Raw genomic sequence first — 23,022 nt, forward strand, 5'->3', positions numbered from 1 at the left:
ATTATACCTGTGTAGAGACAAGGCCAGCAGCATAATCAGGAGTAGCATTTTCTACAACTGTTTCTTCTTTGGCTTGCTTTTCCACAACTTCTGCATCTATTGATGATTTTAAAAAAAGGTCTATGAATAAACTTTTTGTTTAAAAAAATATTCTATGTAATTAAGAAATAAATCCAAGCTTTAGCTATCTCCAAGAGGAAGTATGATTGAAATTTTATGTACTATATAGTATGTGTGGTCAGTTCAAGACTGTTTTGAAACCTGAAGACCAATTATTTGCTTCAAACCCAATTTAAATCTTACATTAACTTCTAAAAGCCACTCTGATGTACTGAATAAAAAAAGCCCACATTAGAGTGTCACACTATCCTACTATTTGTAACAGCAACTAACATTCAGATAGTGCTTTATAAAGTTTGCAATGTTTAATTGTTTTTCAGTTCTCAGATTGACTTCTGTCACTAATTCATAGAAACACTATCAATAAGGAGAAAATTAATGTTTAGATGATCTAAAACTAATGCGATTCTCTGTACCCATATCATTCTAACAGGCATAAACGGGCCAAATGCACCGGGTCTCCAAAGAACACCTAAGTACATGAAGTTTTGTAAGAGATATAACAGCCTGGCAACAAGAAGAGTAGATGAGGCTATCAGAGCAAGAGAGTAGGATTAACAGGGAAACCTCAATACTGTCCACAGAAAACTGATTAGAGACTTGCATTCAGAGGATGGCAGTCTGCACCAAGGAGTACTCACATCAAAGAGACCAAAGATTTTCTATAATTCATGGTAAAATAAAAAGCAGGAAAAGAAGTCTCTTGTTAGGGATAAAACAAATTTCAAATGAATTGCAGGAAATGCCTGCTTCAAAGAAGTGATTTAGTTTTAAAAAAAAATTGAGTTAGAGGCCAATTATAGATGCTAAGCATCTCATTTTATAGGCTGAGAGGGTCCCTTTTCCCCTTCTCCAGGAGTAAGTCTCCTCCTTGGCAATGGGACAAACATCTTTCCCAGTTCTGAAATGCTGTAATCCTAGGGTTCTACAGCTCCTCTGCAGCATGGCATTTTTCCAATTCCTTGATAAGCCAAAGCAAAATTTTAAAACATCCCTGTAGTAGAGAGGAGGTGGGTAGTGAAACCATCATACACACCTAAAGTCTTTCTTCTTCTTTTTGCCTCTCGGCCTGCACCAACCATATCCAGCTCTGAAATATCTAGTAACTGCCAAAAAACCAAAATCCAAAACCTTTATTATAACAGACAACACAGCAAATAACATAAAATGACTTTGCTTCAAAGGCTACCATTTTGTGGAAGAACAAGAATGCTTAAGGAAGTCCGAAACAATTTGCCCACCTTCACTCCCCGTTCTTTTCGTAGAGGAGTTCGAGAAGGGGGAATTGGGGTCCGGTTTCCAGCAGGGCTAAAAACACTAGGTGTGGTTGGGCTTCTGAAAGGAGCCTGTTTTGGGATGCCTTTCAGAGGTGCTGAAAGAGGATAACAATGAGGGAGGGAGACAAATGGAAAAATGGTAAATAATATTACAAGGTATATTCAAAGCCCCACCCAAAGGTAAAATATAGTTAATTGAAAATATCACTACCAGATAAAATAGCAATATACAGTTCTCCTATTTTAATATCCCACATGTAATTGACCATACCTAGGATTTTGGGTCAATGTGATCTTGGTGGAAGGTGTGGCTCTAAAACAGGGGCCAGCAAACTATAGGACATTTTTTCAAGCTAAAAATGGTCTTTACATTTTAAAATATGATTAAACTATATTTTAAATCATAAAAAACATTCTTACCTTGTGGGCTATACAAAAATAGGCAGAGGAAGGAATGGAGTGTGACCTATTTTTCTGGGCAACCCCTGGTCTAAAACAAGACTAGCCACGCTTAAAAAAGCAAGTCGAGTGGGTTTGATAGCTCTGTATATCTAAGTTAATTATACTGGTGACCCGCATAAGTACAAAGGCAATAATATCATGTTACTAAGTTACTGGTATACTTATGAACTACAGGAAATTCGATCCAATAAAGCATTAAAGGGTCTACTCTGAATATAGCTAAAGGGGCAAATTTGAGTCTGAAATGTGCACTTCTCTTTACACATTCTGATACATCTCTGACTATATGAGAAAGGCTTACAAAATTCATTTTATCATGTGTAATTGATACAGCTTACTAAATTAATGCTAATTTTATACTTCTCTGCTGCTTTTAAAATATAAGTTTTATGCATGTGACTGAATATTCCAAATGGCTAAAAAATAAATATTTTCACATCAAACTCACATATGAAAATGGGGCAATGCCCAAAGACAAGATAGGAATGAATAACTTGGATCGGTAAACATTTTGCTTCCCATCTAAATACTAGAAGTTGAAGAGCTCTTACTTGTGGTATCAATTTTTTTAACCAGTCCTCTTCCTTTGGCGTGGAAAGGTACTCCAGATGTTTTCCTGAGTTGCTGAGCAGTCTCTGTGGCTACATAAAAAGAAAAAAGGCAAGAATCACAAACATCTATTGCTACAAAACTGCTTTTCTGAACCCCTGGAACTGCTGCTTATTTAGAACACAAACCATGGGAGAATTTAAAGAACCAGGATTTTATAGACAAAAATCTGCATACTTAAAAATGGACCAAGTTACTGGGAATAGTCACTTGGGGTTTCAAAAGCCTTTCCCTGTAGCTATGCCATAAAGGTAGCCTAAGGAAACTTATTTAAACTGTAGAAGCCAAGATACTAACTGTCCCCAAGGAGAGAGAAGTAGAAAAGACTAATGTAGCATTCATTAAAACAAAAAATAAAGTTGTGCTGGTTCCAGAATTAAAACAAATTTAAACTAAGAAACAGGTTAGAAAGAAAGAAATTCCCAAAAAGTTGGTAACTGCAAAAGCATTAAACTGTGGGCAGTTTTTGGTTCCATTGATTCTTTAATATTTTCTATTTCAACTCAAATCTTAATAGTTCTCTTTTCCAATAGGGACAAATCACTAGCAAAACTTATATATCTCTCACTGGTGAGCAGTGTTTTTTAGCTCACAAATGGAATGGAGAAGGATGCAGTGCATACTTTTCAGCACTTGTCCTTGGGAAAATCCTGAAAATGATAAATGAGACACATTATCATTTTCCTAAACTAATCTAGGCAAGAACAAGAAGATGTTGGACAAGAAATAGATGAGTTATGCAAAGAACTGTAATGGGAGGGAAATACCTACATACCCTATCCCTAAAGATAAAAAGAAAGTAGGGGGATGATGATCACAGACACAAGTAGCACTACTGGGCTAGGCCAGTCTAGTTGTTACACAAAGAAGGGAAGGAAGATGAGGCGAAGCACTAAACCACAAACATTTAAGACACCATATTTTCTGTCTTAGAATTGATTCTAAGTATTGGATCGAAGGTAGAAGAGCTAGGTCCGTGCTGGTAAAACTATGGCACAAGGGAAGGAGGGGGCTGCTCCCCTCTCCCTCTCCCTCTCCACATGTGCCTGAGGACATTTCTCTCATCACCCGCCCCTCTGCCCAAAAGCCTAATGGGAGCGCTTCCTCCCTCCCCTGTCTGGGGTAAGGCAGGCATGGCAGGCTTGCATGTGGTGTGAAGGTTGCAGTTTGGGCACTTGTCTCAGAAAAGTTTGCCATCATTGGGCTAGACAATTGGGGTTAAGAGATTTGTCTGAAGTACCTTCTAAATCAAGGATGCTTCTGTTAGCATTAAGCATATTTTATTTTTATTTTAAAAAATTGTTATTTCCCATTTGGAATTAAATATTGGAATATTAAATTAACCAAAACATTTTAGCCATTCTGGATAAGTAAGTTTCCTGTAACACAATACAAAGTGTTAATTAAATTCAACGCCAAATGGAGACATAAAAAAATGCAACTTTCCCCCCTGCATTTCCCCCAATCAGCAATACCATTCACAACAGATATCTATTTAGCTTTGACAAGAATCTGAAAAAACCCAATTACAAAACAGTTCACACACTTTGAATAACTGGTAAAAAGCCTAAGGGCCAAACTGAAATAACCTGTAGCTCAAGAATAGCTGAAAGTTAAGACACTTTCCCCAATTATCCTCGAATTCTATAGGATCATAGATTTAGAACTGGAAAGGACCTTAGAATTCATCTCCCTTGCTTCCCATCTCCACCAATTCTATAGATTAGGAGAAGAGGGCCTAGAGATGTCATGTGCCCAGCCAAGGTCACAGAGGCAGTTAAGTGGCAGAGCTGGCATTTGAACCCAGATCTGGCAGTCTCAAATGCAACACTCTTTTCTAGGCATAGTTCCCTAATTTAGTAAAAGTGTTCTTCAAGGAGAGGTATATTATATGGTAAAGTAGTAGTATGTGAAGGGGCAACATTGTTTAGCAGGCTGAGGTCAACTCTGAGTCAGCCTGGATCAAATCCTGCTGTGACACCATCTGCCTGTGGATGCCATTGCCCCCAAACTACAAAGGAGAAGAGGGACCGACTCCTAAAGTAGCAGTGCACACTCTCTAATAAGAACTTCTGCCTCAAAGAACCCTTAGGAAGTCTGAGAAGTCTTGTTATTCATTCTTAGAGCCAATGTTCCAAGAAAATCTCCAGGTTCCAAAGGTCCCACATAAATAAACATCATATTTCTGCACCCAAACAAAAAAATATGATTTAAGGAGCTTTCAAGTAAAGTCGTGCTACTTCCTATGTAATTAATGTGGGCCCAAAGCAAGAGATTAGGACTTTAGTCCAAACCCTGTCATGAGCTCATTGTGGAACCTTGGCAAGTCCCCTACATTTCTAGACCTCAATTTCTTCATCTGTCAATTCAATCCAACAAATTTTTATTAAGGAAATACAACACTCAGTGTATTATGCTAGATATTGGGAATATCAAGAAGAAAGAAAGTACACTTAGAATTTATAGTTTAATAGCTGTCCAATGGGAGCTGGAAGAGATAATCTCTCTGATTTCACCTTGCTCAAAAAAAAAAAAAAGTGGCGTTGCCTTAGTTTTCAAAATTATTCCTAAACTTGCTAGGAAGGCAACTGGTTCTAATTTTGCTTTGCTTCTTCTTCTTCTTCTTCTGGAGGGGGAGGGGGGGGAAAATCTAGATCCCTTAACCATATTCACAGGAGCTTTTGAACCAGACTAGAAGATCCTTTGTCTACATCATGGCAGTCCTGATTACTTTCCCTTAAAACAAAAAATTTCTCCATGTATAAAAATACAACTTCGTGAGATTTATATAGTACAAAGTATAGGTGCCCAGTCCCCTAAGATGCCCACTCACACTTACATTTCTGTAAGAGCTCAGCTCTCAAAGTGGCACTTTTCGGTTTTCTTTTCAACTGAAAATGCTTCACAGGGGGTGTGAGTGGTCCAGCAAGTGTGGTCAAGGCGTTTTTGTTTAAGTACTGACATTCCAAAGGCAACATAGCAGATGCTTCACACTCGCTAACTGTGCAGGAAAGAGGCAAGGTATTAGCAAATGCATTTCCCTTATAGTATTTAAGCAAGGTAAATCACAAAATCCATAGCTAAAAATGTAATGATTTAACTGTATTAACAGAAAGATGTCCTAGCTCACCTATGAACTTCAAATGAATTAGGAGTTCAAAATAACTAGAGAAATGCAAGGTCATTTTGGTCATATCAGAAACAAACAAGAAATAAGTCATATATATTGAAAGCTAACATCCACACTATCGACTAGTTTTTTTTTAAATGATCTTTAGTACCTTTTTCTTCCAATGAACTTCTCAGGAGTGCAAAAAAGATTCCAGTTTCTCCTACCTAATCCTAGTGTTAATATTTGTCTATCTAGTAAAGGCTTCTTCCTTGAAAACAGAATCTTAGTTCTGTCTAATAGGAGCTTCTACCTTGAACAGAGCTTCTTAAGAAATGAAAGTGTGTTTGAGTTTCAGAAATCTTGTCATTCATCCATGGAGCCAAGGCTCACCAAGAACTTCCATATGCTAACAGTATTATCAAGGAAGGAGGATTTTAGTTTGGGGAGGAGGGACAGAAGATGGGGAAACAAAACAACTGACCTTGGCAACAACATAAATATACACAATTCTTGGTTTTGTCCATTATTCTCCCCATTTCCCTAACATGAGAAACTAAAAGGACTAGGAAGGAAAAAATAAAGGTTACGGGGGCATTGGTAGGGCTCTTTAACACTCTAAGTCTATAGAGAGGCTATCCACTCCAACCTAATATATAATCAGGAGATGTCCCTTACCTTAAAGTATGGAAAAAAAGAAGTTGGCATACACAGTAAAGCCTTAGGAGGTAATACATATAATTATTCGGTAATTCAGTACTTTAATACTCCAGTGCAAGAGTACCAGACATGTAGCTCATCAGTTGCATGTGGCACAAAATACATTTGAGTGCAGCCCAAACCGGATTAAAATATAATTGGAAACGATTTCACAAAATTTTTTAAAATACCATAAAAAACAGATATTCTAACACTTTAAAACTAAGTCAGAGATCGTTCTGCATGGTTTAGTGGTCCCTGTCTGTTTTTATCTTAGCTGGGAAACATTACTCCAGTGGATTAGGGATCTAGCTGATGTGATAAACACCCTCCAACAATTCAAATGGTTGCCCATTCTGTGTTCTTGTCATCCACATCTTCCTATAAATATGTCACAGGAGTCCACAGGCTATCCACTCACTATCTCTCTCTCACCACAGGACAAATTCAACTTTTTTTTTTTTAGGAAAGGAAATTCAAACATCAAAAAAAGGTCAGTTATTGGTCTCTTCAGTTAAGAAAATGTATGATGGAAAAGGAAAATGGATCAACCAGATAGCAGAATCAAGGATTAACTGATATATAACCCAGGCTCTGCACTGGTACAGAGAGCAAAGGTAAGAGGAAGATCTAAAAGTCTTCTGCAAAGAATCCATGGGAGATCATAGACAAGAAGCACTAGATGAAGAGGCATGGATAACTTCTGAGCATACCAAGAGCAAATGACCACTTTGGTAATATCACAGATTAAGGGAAGCAATGATGAAGACACAACAGATCATTAAGGGAGTTAGCCCTCATGATCTCTAAGATACCTTCCAATTTCAAAACATTATGGTTCTAATCTTAGAATACATCTCTAACCTTTGACAGACGAACTTAATATTCTAAGAAAGATTTTTATTTTCTACTTCCTAGGTGCGCTGCACTGTCTCTCTGTAGCACCCAAATACTATATTTCCCCTTTATCTGTAAAAAGGGAGACGACTTCTGTCAACTGTGACAGAAATCAATCCACTTTATTTTATTTATTTATTTTTAACCTTTATCTTCTGCCTTAAAATCAATACTAAGAATTAGTTCTAAGGCAGAATAGCAGTAAGGGCTATGTAACTGGAGTTAAGTGACTTGCTTAGGATTACATTGCTAGGATGTGTCTGAGGTCACATTTGAACCCAGGACCTCCTGGTTCTAGGTCTTGGTCTTTATCCACTCAACCACCTAGCTGCCCTAACAATTTATTTATTTATGAAAACCCTCGCTTTCTATCGTAGAATCTATAATATGTATTGATTCCAAGGCAGAAGAGCAGTAATAACTAGGCAATGGAAGTTTAGTGACTTGACCAAGGTCACATAGTTAGGAAAGGGCCGAGTTCAGATCTGAATCCAGAACCTCCTGTCTCTCTATCCACTGAGTCACATAGCTGCCCCCCAACAATGAAACACAACGTACCTTTTTCTCTAAGTTCTCCTAAAATATCCTGAACGTTGGGATTCTGTTCTTCAAGATCAAGGTTAAGTGACCCGGTATCTGGAAAGGATTTTAAAATATCAGCTACCATTAAGACCCAAGGGTCTGAATCCAAGGTTGCAAGCTGGATAATTTCAGTCAATGCTCCTTTCATCTAAGGAAAAATGGAGGAAAAAAGTAAATTGGAAACAATCCTAAGCAGAAATGAAAAAATACCAAACCTTGTACAAATGATTGCTAAAATTTGTTTCTTATTCAAGATTTATTTAAATTAAAAAATGAATCAATCTTCTTGTACTCCATTTCCTCAACTGTAAAATAGGAATATTACTTGCAGAAGTATCTCACAGGGCAATAGGAAGGGAGAATTTTGTTAATAATAAAGCACTATATAAATTCAGGTTTTGAATATTTCTTTCACAAAAGTTTCTTTCTCTCTGACAGTGGCTTTTTTCCTTTTGGGACTGTGTGCTCCAAGGAATAAACTACCTAAAATCTCACTAGGCACCCACACCACAGAATCTCAGTTGGAAGGGACCTCAGAGGCCACTTGGTCCATCTCCATTGTAACAAGAATCTTTCCTACAATATTGTCAAGAAGAGGTGATCCAGCCTTTGTTGGAAGTCCTCTAATGGTAGTAGGGGTGCAGGAACTGAGGAGCCTCCTATGGAAGAGCTCTAATTTTTAGGAAATGTTTCCTTACATCAAAACTAAACCTGAAATAGTTTGAGAGTACACAAAAAGGAAGGATAGCAATGTTCCTGCTTTAAGTAACAGATTTAAAACCAAATAGTTCTATAGAAATAGGAACTAATTCTATTTTTTTCATGATAAAAGCAAATCCCAAATAAAAACTCAATGACAAAGAAACATCAAGTCCCTTCTACAGTCAGCATAAGCTGTTATCCTTCCTATAGGACTTGATCCCCAGCCAAAAGAAAACATCACTACTGCAACATACTGACTCTAGAAACCCAGACCACTCTACTTTACAAATATCTATTCATGAAGCTAGGAGTCTAAATCATAAGAAGGGGGGGAAGCGTATTTTTAAAAAGTTTTTAAAAAATCTTTTGCTTCTGAAAAGTCATTTGCTCTGTATTTTAGCCAAAAACAAACTCTAGGATCTAAAAACCATATATGCATTTAGAGCTGGAAAAGCCATTAGAGAGCAATTAGTCCAAAACACTGATTTTACAGATTAAGAAACTGAATAAAAGGCCTGGAGAGGCAAAGTGATTTTCCCAAAACCACTCTGGTGGTAGTTAGTGTCTGAAGCAGTTTTCAGGTCCTCTGACTTCAAATCTGATCTTCTTGCTATTTCATTATACTGCTTATACAAAGATTATAAAACAAAGACATATGTCAGAAAGAAAAAAAGTTGAAACCAAAAAAAAAAATACTAGCAAAACCTCAAAGGGTTAGTTCTAATATGAAGCTAAAGGAGATGCCATTATCATTGCCTACAGCAACATAGGTACACATCCAAGTCTGTACATACTGGACGCATTCATTCACGTTTTGCATATAAAGAACTCAACACAGTTTTTACTTCGATCTCCAAAATATAAAATTCTTTTAAGCCAGGCATTTTGTTAAATGAACTTTAAAAACATGTTTACTAATTAGATGATGAGCTCCTTGAGGGCTTTTCTTTGTATCCCTAGGCTTAGAATAGCACCTGGCACATAGTAGGTACTTAATAAAGGCTTATTGACAATTAAGTTTCTTTTTTCTTTATAGACTTTTAAAAAATTCTTTACTTAAACACCAAAAAGAGCATTTCCACATATAATGCAGAACAAGGGCATTCCATCTGAAACTATTAACTTCATTTTATACTGCTTGTTTTTTAAAAAGTATATAATGAATTCCACATATTACTTTCAAAACTGCCTTTCTTGTCTGTACTTCCTAATATTTTTCAAAGTTCCTACTCACCTCTGTCTTCATCAAAAATGTTTGCAATTCCTCTAGGGCATTAAAAGATCCCATTTCTACCCTACAGAATTATATTCAGCTTTGCTAGTTTAAGTTATTCTTGGTTATAAGCCTATCTCTTTTGCTTTTTGGAATATTATATTCCAAGATCTTCTCTCATTTTTAGTAGAAGCTGTCAGGTTTTATGTGATTTTGACAGGAGTTCCTTGGTAAGTGAAATGCTTCTTTCTGGATACTAACAGTATTTCTTCTTTGAACTCTAGATCTGGGCTCTGATATTTTGAGGACTCTTTCTTTTGGGGATCCTTTTAGGAGATGAATGGTAGATTCTTTGTTTACTTTGCCCTTAGGTTCTAATAGATCTGGGCAATTTTCATTTATGTTTTTAGAAATATAACATCCAAAGCTATGCTTCCAATTCTTTTAAGATCTTTTATTTAATTTTTAATTTCTTGCTTCACTTCTTCTATTGATGCAATCCTTATGAAACTACATTATTTCCTGTGAGTATCTGCATTTAGCTCTTAAAAGTTTGCAATAATTTTTGAAGCTGGTTAGTGTTTTCTTTCATTTATGTATTTCTTTAACTTTAGTTCCTAAGCGGTAACCTTGTGCCAGGGCAAAACCACTCCTCTGCTGTGTTTTGGAGGGAGGTAGTCAGCCCAGTTTTGTCTTGCTTTGGGTTTCTATGCTGACTTTCATCTCCATGGTAAGGCCAGCTGTGGATCTTTTGAGGTTAGGAATCAACCTTCAGGATCCTCTCTGGTATCTCTAGGATAGTGTTAGAACCTCAGACCTCTTGGGCCTGAGATTTTCCAGCTGGTCCACTGTGGGGCTGCAAAGGTTGATGCCTCTCTCTGTGGCTTCCAAAGTCACTACCCCAGAACTTTCTGGCAACCCTGAAGCTTTCTCAGAACAGCACTTCTCACCTGTTGTCTTCAGAGTCTTGTAGGTCCCTTATGTTTTCTCTCTAATGAGGAGAGGCTATCTGGCAATAACAGGATTTGATTTAGCTGGATTTGCTTCCAGTAGGTGAGATGAAGTATCTTCTGGGGGGAATGGGGGGGGGGGGAGGAGGGAGGTTGTTTCTGGATAATTTTTTATATAATTTGGTTGTGGAAGATGCTACTTTCTGAAATCCTTCATTGGATTTCTTGACTATTATCCAGTCTAGTATGTGATAACTGGGCAGTCTGCCTCCTATTCAGGCAGCCACCTTGGCCAGAAGTCATCAAGTTTCATATTTACAGAATATGAAGAAAGTGAGTGCCTGAATTTAAGTTTTATAAAGAATTAGTTTAATGTGTCTTTTCCTACATGTTTCCTTTGGCTGTCTGTTCAAAGGAGAAACAATGGAAAAAATTGTCTAATTTGCTTCCTGACAGCTTTTCCTCATTTTAAGGAGCCAGCTATAGATAATAGGGCAAAAAACCCCAATAATCCAGGCAGTTAGGAAATTCAGGTCTGCCTAATTCACTATATGACCTAATAAATCCACAAGCAAAACCACTGGGTCTCCTGGGCAATATTTCTTGAAACATATAACTCCCCACACCTAATGTCAGACATACATACTATACAGGAAGGCAGTTGGTGAGTTTTTTTAGAATTGTTATTTTTTAAAAAAATTTTATTTCCATCAGAAACCAGAATATTTTTTAAAAGCTCACTTTCTGACTACTCAAAAAACAAACACTGGTTTGTAAGTTTTATTTTGAGTTTCTGCCCCAGAGCCATATGCAAATGGTCAGTCTCACTCTCATTTTAAAGATTAGTCACTGTAGTTTTTCACTGCTCACGGTGATAATTTAATTGTTTCCCAACTCTTGATTACGGTACATTTTACTATTTTAAAAGCTTTATGGCAGGCTTTTAAAAGACATGGGATCTCTGGATTACTAGGGTACCTTTTTGAAAATTTCAATGTTAAAAATGCTAATAATGGTTATATAACTAAGATCAGTGATGGTAAACCTATGGCACAGGTGCCAAAGATGGAACACTGAGCTCTTTGTGAGCATGCACACCACCCCAACCCCCCAGTTAGTTACTAGAAACCTGTCTTCATGCACCTCACTTCCTCAGCCCCTCTGCCCAGCAGCCAAATAAGAACACATCCTCCCTCCGCTATCTGGGGTAAGGTGCTGGGGGCAGGGCTCATATGTTGTGTGAGGGTGCAGCACAGTTGGCAGTCTATTGAGTCTGTGGTAAAGGTGGATTCCTCAGGTAGGGTTAGAAAGGAGCTATGTTTGAGGGGAGCAGAGCTCAGTGTGGCACATAGCTGGAGGGAAGTAGAGTACTCAGGTTACTCCTCCCCCTCTCCACATGCACCTCTCATCACCCACCCAATGGGAATGCTTCCTCCCACCCCCATGTGGGGTAAGGGGGTGGCCTGGGGTACAGGGCATTGCACTCAAGCCTCAAAACTGCCTTAATCTGAACTATTTCTTACTAAGGTTATTGAAAAATAAACAGTATAGGAGGTAGCTAGGTGGCTCAATAGATAGAAAGTCAAGTCTGGAGATGGGAGGTCCTGGGTTCAAAGAAGCATAATAAAAAAGTGTGTGGGTAGTAGATAATCTATGTCAGACCTAGTCTTTCAGGACTAGTGTGAAGATAAATAACACACTGGTACATAAATTTATTAACCAGACAGGACTGGTCTGCTCCCTTTTATGTGCTGTCCTTAACATAAACTTCTCAAGGACAGGGACTGTCTTTCTTTTTTACTTATTTGTCTTCTCAGCTCTTAGCATACAGTAAGGGCTTCATAAATGCTTGTTGCCTGGTCACCACTAACTTTGATCTAGTGCCCAGCATGTGCTTAATATTTCTTTAATGATTCCACACTTCCACGATCTGTGATTTCATCAGAATGGGTACTTCCTCTTCTGAAGCAGATCATAAAAGCTCCAAGAATAAGTTAAAAGTCTGGGTTGCCATGACTAAAAAGTAAACCAGAGAATGAACCTTTCTGAATATACTATAGGGATATTTTGGATGGCAGACATACTCATACATGGACTCTGAAGTAGCTGAAACTTGGGAGAATATGCCAAATCAGCATTCCCCTGGCTTAAGAAGCTCGCTACACAATGACACATTAGATGAAGAGTTATTTTAATACAACTTAACCAGCTTTCATGTATCTAGCTAGATGTTATAGTAGCCTATAGCTTACCCCCCCCCCCCAACAATACCACTCTCCTGCCAAGATGCCGATTAAGGTCATTTGAATCCAAGCTGTCCAGTGCTACCTCATGACTCAGCAAAAAGCCACTCCCAGACCAAACAGTTAGAAGGATCTGGAGATCATTTGGTTTCATCTCCTCTCAACTTTATATACCAGGGGTCATCAACCTTTTAATTGCCGGGACTGCTTGCCTATTGGGGATGAGGGGGAGGGGAGGGTTGGTCTCCTCCCCCTATCCTGACCTATCCAAATGACCTTCCTTTCAATGCAGGTCCCTCCCACCCCCATTCTTAAGCTCCAATAACTCCCTATAATTTCTGGTTTTTAAGGTCCTTTATAATTCAGTCCTATCTGTCCAATTTTATTATATATTACATGCCCTCCCCATATATTCTTCGATCCAATGCCAATGGCCTCCTGGTTACTCATCCTGACAAGAAATTGATCTCCAAACAGTGCATTTTCACCAGCTGTCACCTCATTATGGCCTCCTCCTCCTCCTGGCTTCTGCAGCTTCCTTCTAGTCTCAAGTAAAACCCTACCTTCTAGAAAAAGCCTTTCCTGATACTCTGAATGGCAGTACCTTCTCTCTGGGATCACTTCCAAGTTACCTTGTCTAAGGTTGGTATTCTACATAGTTGTTTACATCATTAGACTGGAAGCTCCTTCAGGGAAGGGATTGTTTTGGCCTTTCTTTGTATCCCCAATGCTTAGCAAAGTGCCTGGCACATAGTTTAATAAATACTTACTGACTTACAGTTCTTTTTTAAACTCTGACACTTTATTCAGGGTCTCAGTTTACATATGTGGAAAATGGAAATAATACTTGCATTCCATTCCCTACAGGGCTTTGTAAGCTTTTGAGCTACCTAGGTAGGAAATTTTAGAATATGGTAAATTCTTTGGATCAGACTTGTGACTTCAATGGTGGAGACAACTTCTGATAAGGAAATTCCATCTACCAATAGAGACTGGCCAAGAGTTTCCTGTGGCACTAAGGAATTAGGTGATTTACTTAGATCATAAAGTCAGTATGTGTCAGAGAAGGGACCCAGAGAACCCAACCATCATCAAACTGCTACGTCTTAATAAAAATAGAAAACCAGAACCCATAGGAAACATATAAATATGATCCTGGTGAGTTAATTACTACCATAATCAGGCTGCTTATAGGGAAGAAAAGCTGGTAACCAAGGAATAGTTTTAGAAAAGGGGAAATTTTAGAAGATAGTAGCTCTAGATGAGATGCAGAAGTGGGGAAGCTTTGGACTGAGAGGAAACAACATGAGGGCCATCTAAATTGGTTGGTGAATTCTTTGTGCATCTCTTTCTTTGTGAATCCCAGACTTCCTTCAAGGTTCAGATCTGGTAGCAAATTTACCAACCAATTTAGATTTTTCCAAAAACCCTTACCTTATATCTTACACTATCAGTTCCAAGACAGAAGAGTGGTGTGAGCTTGACAAATAATAGCGAACCTTTTAGAGACTGAGTGCCCAAACTGCAACCCTCACACCCTATGTGAACCAACCTAGGGGAAGAAGTAAGTGCTCCCATTGGGCTGCTGTGCAGAGGAGTGGGTGAAGTGAAAAAATATCTTCAGGAATGCCTGGAGAAAGGGAGGGGAGCAGCCCCCTCTGGCACGAGTTTCACCAACACAGGGCTAGGCAATTGGGGCTGACTTGCTTGGGGGTCACTTAGCTAGGAAATGTCTGAAGCCAAGTCCTTCTGACTCCAGGCCTAGGGTTCTATCCACTGTGACATCTAGCTGCCCTCAACTTAAAATTGTTAAAAGACAGGAACAGCTAAGTGACTTAATGGCTAGAGAGTCAGGTCTGGAATCAGAAGAACTTAGGTCCAAATCTGGTCTTAGATACTTCCTGAGTATATGAACCAGATAAGTCACTTAAGCCTAATTGCCTAGCCCTTACCACTCTTCTGCCTTGAAACCAAGGAACTTATTCTAAGACAGAAGGTAAGGGTTTAAAAAAAATGTTAAGAACAGAAAATAGTTGTTTAAGAAAGGAGAACATGGTATTAGAGAGAAATAATTATGGAAGTGACAGTGAAAGGAAGAGAAGAATTTTGAGAGGCAAAGATAAGTAGGAAGTGAATTTTAAGAGAATAGGGAGGATGGATCATGAAAATACATAGAAACTAAAGGTGGGGAATGGTGAGTTGTAAAGTTCTTTGAGAAGTCAGGGCCCAATAAGGAGAGTAATGTCCCAAACAAGGATTTGTTTTCCTCACTATAACCTTATTAAATTGATTTCTCCCTATATCAACCTTACACAGACCTTCAAGGTCAACTTTGGCTTAAAGATTTTTATCATTCATTGATATCATACTTGACATTCAGTAAGTGGGCACAAGGATTTCTAGACATCAACCATTTGAAAATATCTCTCATACATTTGTGGTTTTTTTGACTTTTAAAAAACAGATATGTATTTGAAAAAAGTACTGCATGTAAGTTTAAGCTATCATTATTATTAACTAGCTGAAAAATGGATTGGGGAGAACATTTTAAATAAAAATATTTAGTTGATGCTCACAAAACAAACAAACAAACAAACAAACCCAAATGCACAAGGGAGGGAAAAAAACCCACTCAGCTGCTAAAAGTGACAAGTCTCTTTTGTGAGATACTCTTCTTCAATGAGTGTCTATAAAATGAGAGGCCTGGGCTAAATGCCCACAAAGGTCCCCTCCAGCTCTAAATCTATGATCCCATGATGCAAAGTACTATAACTTAAGAGACACATCATAACACTGCATCTTATTAGGGTTGTGAGAATACTTTAGTTGAGAAGTGAACTTACTAACTTGTCACGACTGAAAACAAAGAGTTCACAGTCTAGGTTGCAAGTTTCTACTGAGGGTTCTACAAATGCTTCTTAGTTTCAAAACAGGTTGCCCCTGGGGAATTCTAAGTTAGGTAAGATGCAAAATAGAGAAAAAGTACAGCACTTGATTTTTCTATCATGTATGATTCACTCTCTGATACTTATTCAAAGGTACTGGAGTAAAAAATGAACAGTCTGGGGATCAATGTTACAAAATCTATAGCACTAATTTTCTAGGGTACATCTTTTCTTAAAAAGAGTTCTTAATGAAGTTTAAGTTAATTTTTAAAAATAATGCCAGACCAGGGGTTCTTAACCTGGTATTCATGAACTTAAACAAATTTTTGGGAAGAGAACTGTATTTCAGTAACTGACTTCCTTTGTAATTCTGTGCATTTTATTTTCTAAATTTAAAAACACAGTTTTAAGAAGGGAAAGCTAGGGTTCCCCAAGCTAAGAGGCCCAGGATACCAAAAAGGTTAAGATCCTTTGTATTAGACAACAAAAGAACTAATTAAAATGAATGCAACAAACATTAAGTGCCTACTACATGTAGCAAGGTGCTAGTGACACAAATGTGAAAATGACAACAGCTGCTTCCCAGTGAGTTTATAGTCTTATAGTTAAGTGATATAACAACCAATATTTCCCATATTTCCCCTATTGGTATCTTTTTAGATTTCATAGATAACCTATACAGTACCAAGCATTATGTCACTGTTAATTTACACACACAGCATTCTCTCTACCCTATATCTCTTGGCATTTAGAATCTGTTACAAGGATTCTTACAAAATGTTTTAAGAGAGGAAAATAAACAAGGATCACTGATTCCCTAAAGCATAGGGATCTCCCTCTATCATGGAAATCATATCAAGAGATTAAGTGATTTTATCCAAGTTAAGTGATTAAGCTCATACCAGTACAGTCATAAAGTGTCCAAGATGGGCTATGAACCCAAATCTTCCTGATAACTTCAGTTCCACTTCTATGTCACCACCTCTTCATTGTGCAAATATTGAACTGAAAATAAAAATATCTTCCCACATCCCCAATCCTATTGCAGGAGCCATTAATAAGAACATGATCCCCACAGTCTCATGTATTTACAGCTCATTCTCTTATGAGTATTTCTAAGATATCCCAGGGAACCCTATATGTGGCCTGAGACCATAAAGAATCTTCCTGCTCTCCAGTAAGATGGAGCAGCTGTCCCTGGACATGCCAAGTTCAGAACTATTTCAAGATCCTCTTCTCCTACTTTTTATTAAATACCATAGTCCTGCATTATTCGCTGGAAGAAAATATAGTACATTTAGTATTATTTAATAAAGGTTTGTTTAATTGAATGATCCTAATGTATCTAATTTCTCTTTGAAAAAACCTGGCATTTTCAATACTAAAAATAGTTTCTATAGTCAAGAGTTTCTTTTTCCACTGCTTTAAAAAAAAAAAAAGCAACACCCCTGTTCCAAATCTACACAAGAATCAGTCCTCACTTCCTTTCTGTTAAAGTCATTAAAAAACTCTTAACTTTTGGACAATGGATGGCAGGAACAAATGCAGCTATGCTTCAGTGTAAGAAAGAACTTGATAAAACAATTCTCAATGTGACAGGTGGGAAAGTTTTGAATAGGAAACAATAGAAACAAAGTTTTAAAGTCCTACCAGGCTCTCAGCAACTTGCAACTTCTCCTAAACTGTTGCCAGATGTATAGCCAAAAGGGAGGAGAAAGAATAGAATCCATAGGCAAGGAAACAGAGAAAGGTAAACCAGTGACTTTAGGAGGTCCAGGAGTGCCCGAGAATTGGAGATGCAGGCATTGAGTGAATAGGGAAGGATTTATCAGGAGCTCAAATAAAGATATAGAAAATAGGGCACAGTGACTGCCAAGAGAGGGCATCTAGGAGGGAGAAAAGGGGCCATATATCAAGGATACAGTGGGCTGTTGTTATATATACATTCATTTAGTGTGCAAAGTGTTGTCCAGTGGAAAAAGGATTAGGTAGAGTACATATTGCATATTCAAAGAGGCTGTGCCCAAACCTGAGTGGTGGATTTGATATGGGGAAAAGCTGGAGCTTGCAGAGATCAGAAAGTGACAATTGAGTGCTGGTGGAAAGGTATAAGCAAGAAGTTGTATAGAGAAAAATTTAAGTAATGAGAGAAGGTAGGAGAGGAAGTGGAGACTGTGGTTTGAAAAAAGGATGAAGGGACAGGGCAAGAAAAGAACGGACCAGAGAAGACTCTTGGAATTCTTAGATTCCCAAGATTAAGGCCAAGTGCCCAATCCTTCCTCAGTGGTAAGCACTCTCTCCAATCATTAGGATTACTTTGTTTTTATTTGTATGTACTTTATGTTTCCTTCTCTGTGTAAATGTTATCTCCCCCAGCTTAAGGACAGGGACAACTTTCACTTTTGTCTTTGTATCCAGTGTAGGGGTACCAAGTAGGTACTAATAATAAAAAAAATTCGGGCTGAATGGAATTCCAGCCACTGTAGGGTGATGATCAGAAGGCGGTAAGGGATTCATCTCAGTTAAGCATTTTTTAAAAAGCATCCTACATGCAAACGACTGGCACTTGGCACAAAACTCCCATATTAGGTGCTTAATAAATATTGGTTGATTGTCTGGTCCAACAGATATAGCTGGAGCCAACCAGCATTTATTAAGCCTTTACAGTGTGCCAAGCACTGCGCTAAACTCTGGACATACAAAGAAAAGCAAAACCAGTCCCAGCTCTGCAGAAACTTGCCACTTAAGAAGGCGAACGACCAGAGTTGGAATTGCCCTCCCTCGGCCACCGGCACCAGTTGTGACCTTGGACTGCTCACTTCTTCCACTCTGGGCCTCAGTTTACCCTTTGGTAAAATGATGGGAGACTGGGAAGATCCGAGATCCTGGGAGCAGGAGTTGGGCATTCAGGTGATACAGAGGGTAGAGAGTAGTTGGGGGGTGGGCAGACCAACCAAAGGTAGGGGGAGGGCATGAGGTGGAGGGGTTGGCAGGAGGCGGGGGAGGGGCAGGAGGGAGAGTCCCTCCGTGAGCGGGAGAAGGGGAGAAAATGAGGGGGGGATGCCGCGCCGGTGCCTCCGCCGCCTAGAGCCAGCCCCAGCCCTACCCCAACCATCGACCCGCCCCCCATCCCCACCCCGGCCGCCGGCCGCTGCCCTGACCTCGTCCACAGCGCGTCGCGGGAGATGCAGGGTCCCGAGTAGCAGCTTCAGCTTCACAGCGGACGAGAGGTTGTGGAAGCAGAGGCGGATGTTGTCGATGACCGTGGCCGTGAGCAGCGACGCGATGCTCGGTGGCGCCCACAGTTCGTCAGTAGCCCCCAACTTGTTGTGCAGCCACAGGCCGGTGTCGCTCTCCCGCATGGACGCCATCTTGGGGGAGAAAAGAGGGGGGAAGCGCTCAGCCGGCATCTTATGGAGACACCTACACGCCCGGAGCGAGGACCCCGCAACATGGCGGCGCCCGCCCGAAGGCAGGCAGGCAGGCCGAGGGCGGGGCCGGCGTGACGTCACGTCTTGGCCGCCCCCGCGTCCTATTGGGTCGGGGCTCTAGAGGCCCTCGACTGCCGAAGGGAGGGAGAGGCGATAGGCGGGGCGCCCCTTCCGTAACGGGACATGGCAGCGCCCGCCATTTCCATTGGTCGGAGCTACGTCCGTAAGGAAAGATGGCGGCTCCCGCGTTCCCATTGGGCGTCCGTAGGAATACGCCAGTTTGCTTGCGCGGTCCGTAGGGAAATTTGTCCGAAGGGAATTGGAGCGCGGCTGAGGGAGGGGGCAGGGCGGCCTCGAGGCCGCTGGAGATTATCAGCTTTGGAGGAAGGCTTCCTACGGTTGGTCTACTAACGGTTCTGGAGGCCGCGTAGCCCCTGGGGGCTAACGGATCTCTTCGAAGGGGGTGGCACGCAGGCAGATGCTGCCACCCGTGGTGTGAAGACAGGCACGCTGGTTTACACACGCACATGTGTGGAATGGAACTAGACCTTGGATTTCATTGGCACTGGAAATTCCCAATGAGGAAACCCCCTCGAGCAGCGTAGATCACCCAGCAGCGGCTCAGTCACGCACAGACCCAAGGGGCTACCTAGAGCGGAGCACGGAGAGTTCACACAACCCGGGGGGGTGGGATGGGGGTGGAGATGAGGGGCAGAGATTCAAACGCTCGTCTTGCCTACTTTGAGACCAGTTAGCTACTATTCCACTATGCTTCTCGTACACAAACACAAATCTTTCATGTCTGTGCACACAGTAATGTAATTTTTAAAATAGCTAGCATTTATAAGGCTCTGGAAGATTCACAAAGAGCTTTACAAATATCTCATTTGATCCTCACGACAACAGTGGGTGGGTGGGAGTGTAGATGCTATGATTATTTTCATTTTTATAGAAGGGGAAACTAAGGTAGAGGTTAAGTAACTTGCTCAAGGGCACACAAGTGTCTGAGCTGGAATTGGAACTCAGATCTTTAAGACCAAGTACTTTATCTGCTGTGACACCTAGCTGCTTATATAGTGTATGTGTGTGTATATACACATCAATCCAAAGTTATATTCAGAATTATTGATATATAAATGTGTATAGATTACATGTACAGGCACTAACTTGGGATACAGTAAAATATACATAAATATGGAAAATATATACCCACATTAGCATTACACAGACAAACAATACAGAGAACTATATGCATGTTTTTACACACATGCATATTCATAGTAGAGAGTGGAACCATGTCCCAAAGAAAAAATCTGCACCCTCCACCCCACTGCCACTAGCTGCTGAAAAGGGTACCAGGCCAGCAGAAATGGTTATCTCAACCCAGCCCCTTTCTCTATCCTCTACTGCTCCTAATTCTCTTCTGGGAGCATTCTTGCTTCCCGGCTCCATTTTTTCTTTCTTAGGTTATCCCCTCTTTCACTCTCCCTTACCTCAAGTACTTCTGGATTTATCTCCTCTCTCATTTCAGTTTCCCTACATCCCCCAGACTCTTCTTCCCTCTCTCCCCTCCACTTTTCCTCCCATCCTGGTACCTGCCTTCCCACTCCACTCTCATCCACTGTAGCATCTCTTCATACTCACCTTTTTTCATGGGCTTCACCTCACTTCCCGAGCCTCTCTACTGTGTCTTCCTTTTGTTCTGCTATTCACTTCCAGCTTGCTTCCAAATCCCTTATGCTTCTCCTCCATGTCTTCTCTACTACCTCTCCATCTCCCCAACAGCCCCCTTTCTCTAAAAGAAAAAAAAAGGCAAAAAACTATTCCCAGAGCTGGTCCTGAATGTGATGAAATCTAGGTGCAAGGGTGTGTTTCACATAAACAGAAGGAGGCTTCCCAAGAGGTTGCCTTCTTTCTCTAGAGGCTGCTCTTACTGGAAATCTCTTTGCCCCTCTCCATTTTTTTCAGTTATCTCCCAAAAAAGAGGTTGATTTACTTTGATCTTTACTGACTAAGGTCCATTGGACATGTAGAATATTTTTCTCCTGATATCAGTCAGCATCAGAGGATTTAAAGCTGGAAGAGATTTTAAAGATTATCTGGACCAGCCCTCCCCTTCAGAGAATAGAAAACATTTCTAGAGATGGGAAATCACTTGCCCAGACTCAAATATAAAATCAAGACAGATTTTATACCAGGTTCTCTGATTCCAAAACCAGAGCCTTTATCACCTTACCACCCTGCTTCTCTATTTTAATTTTGTGGATTTAACATTTGAAGTCTTTATGCAAAGTAAAAGTGCCCTAGTGGCAGAAAGAGCCCTGAATCTGGAGTTTAAAAGTTACCTGGGTTGGAAACCCAGCTTTGATACTTGTTAGTTAGCATTAGGCAAGTTACTTCAAATGTGGATTATACTACTGGCATCACCTATTTATTACTATTATGTGTCCTTAGCCTTTCAAATGTATTCATGGCAGTTAAATCTGACATGGTTTTTTAATTCAGCTTTAGCCAGAGGTCCCCCTTTCTACTCCCTTTGGATTCCTGGCCCAGGTGCAGTTGTCATACTCCTTGCTCCTCATTGCCCATTCCAAACCATTCCTCTCCAGTAATCCCGTAATGACCTCTCCTCTTTCAAGGCCAATTCTATATACCTGCACCACCTTCTCTGCATCCTTGTTGCTGGTACTGAAAGACCTTTCAGGTATTCACCCAACTTTCTAAATGACAGACATGGCTACATCTGCCTCCTTCCATACTCCCCGTCATCTTCAGTGACATCAGCATTCATGTTAACTATTCCTCTGGCTCCCTTAGTTCTTGATTCACCTCTACTACCCCTCTTCAGTTATGCCCTGTTATACATGACCATATCTTAGATTTTATTGAATTTTGGAATCAACTGAGGAAGAAATGAAGGACTAAATTACCTTCACAAAAGAATTCTAATTATATTAATAGCATACAGATTTTTTTTTTCATACTTGCCTGGTTCTTAGCAAATTCCTATCTCTGGATCCTAAAAACCTTTGTGATTCAGAAATATTGTCTATCCAGGTTAAAAAAACAAACAACCAAATGCTTGTCAATGGTCAACCAGACAAAACTACCAAAGCAATAATAATAAAAAAATCTTTAGTTGAGGCAAGGAGATTATTATCTAGGGTCCCACACAGCGCAGGAACATAGGTGTGTTCAGTGAAATACAGAGAAAGAGGTAGTTAGTCTTGTGAAAATGATGGTGGGGAGGGATCTCCAGAGAAACAGCCTGATCATGTAAGTCCACAGAAGCTTACCAAAGGTTGGAATGTGGCTGGAGAGTCATTTTTTGTTCTTTTGTTTTGATTGCCCTCTTTTAAAATCAGTTTCAATAGTCCTGATAGTCCTAGAGTAAAAGAGAGTGACTCTGGGAAAGGGGCAAGATCAATTCAGTGTCATTGTCATCAGCTGCCTTTGACTATCTACCTATCATTGAGCTCTTAATGCTGTTTTCTGTATGGTTGGGTCTTCCTCCTTCAATGACTAAAGTACAGTACTTGGTTTACTCTCCTCTACCCCCATTCCAACCCTTATTGTTACTACTTTAGATAATCTAGAAGTTTGACTTTATCTAAGACTTAAGCTGATTGAGGCATGCTTATTATTTAAACTGCACTTTTATAGAACCCAGGTATCAGTGGGATTTCCAGTGAGTCACATCTAACTTTTATCTCATCCCAGCACTGAGCATAGTGCTCAGTACACAGTAGGAGATTTAAAGTTTATTGAGGTTGAAGAGGGTAAAGAAAAGGCTATTTCTTAGTTCCCTCAGGATTTAGAGAGTATCCATGAAAGGCAGGGTAC

At 39.9% G+C, this 23,022-nt stretch overlaps 1 protein-coding gene across 2 annotated transcripts in view; it reads right to left on the bottom strand.

The window, feature by feature from the left end:
* NELFA (negative elongation factor complex member A) overlaps positions 1-19,989 on the bottom strand; it is a 31,742-nt gene extending 11,753 nt beyond the window's left edge. The window contains exons 1-7 of one of the 2 annotated variants that reach the window (XM_001374413.4): positions 18,910-19,989; positions 7,732-7,903; positions 5,308-5,469; positions 2,411-2,500; positions 1,362-1,492; positions 1,157-1,226; positions 8-96 (exon numbers count right to left, since the gene is read on the bottom strand). In XM_001374413.4, coding sequence (XP_001374450.1) covers positions 8-96; positions 1,157-1,226; positions 1,362-1,492; positions 2,411-2,500; positions 5,308-5,469; positions 7,732-7,903; positions 18,910-19,158 — 963 coding nt within the window. In that variant the 5' untranslated portion in view covers positions 19,159-19,989. The remainder of the gene's footprint in view (positions 1-7; positions 97-1,156; positions 1,227-1,361; positions 1,493-2,410; positions 2,501-5,307; positions 5,470-7,731; positions 7,904-18,909) is intronic. The other variant, XM_056802313.1, reaches the window with a different exon arrangement.
* Between the last annotated feature and the right edge of the window lie 3,033 nt (positions 19,990-23,022).

This window comes from Monodelphis domestica, chromosome 6 (genome assembly GCF_027887165.1).
Source record: "Monodelphis domestica isolate mMonDom1 chromosome 6, mMonDom1.pri, whole genome shotgun sequence".
In the NCBI taxonomy this organism is placed as follows: Eukaryota; Metazoa; Chordata; class Mammalia; order Didelphimorphia; family Didelphidae; genus Monodelphis; species Monodelphis domestica.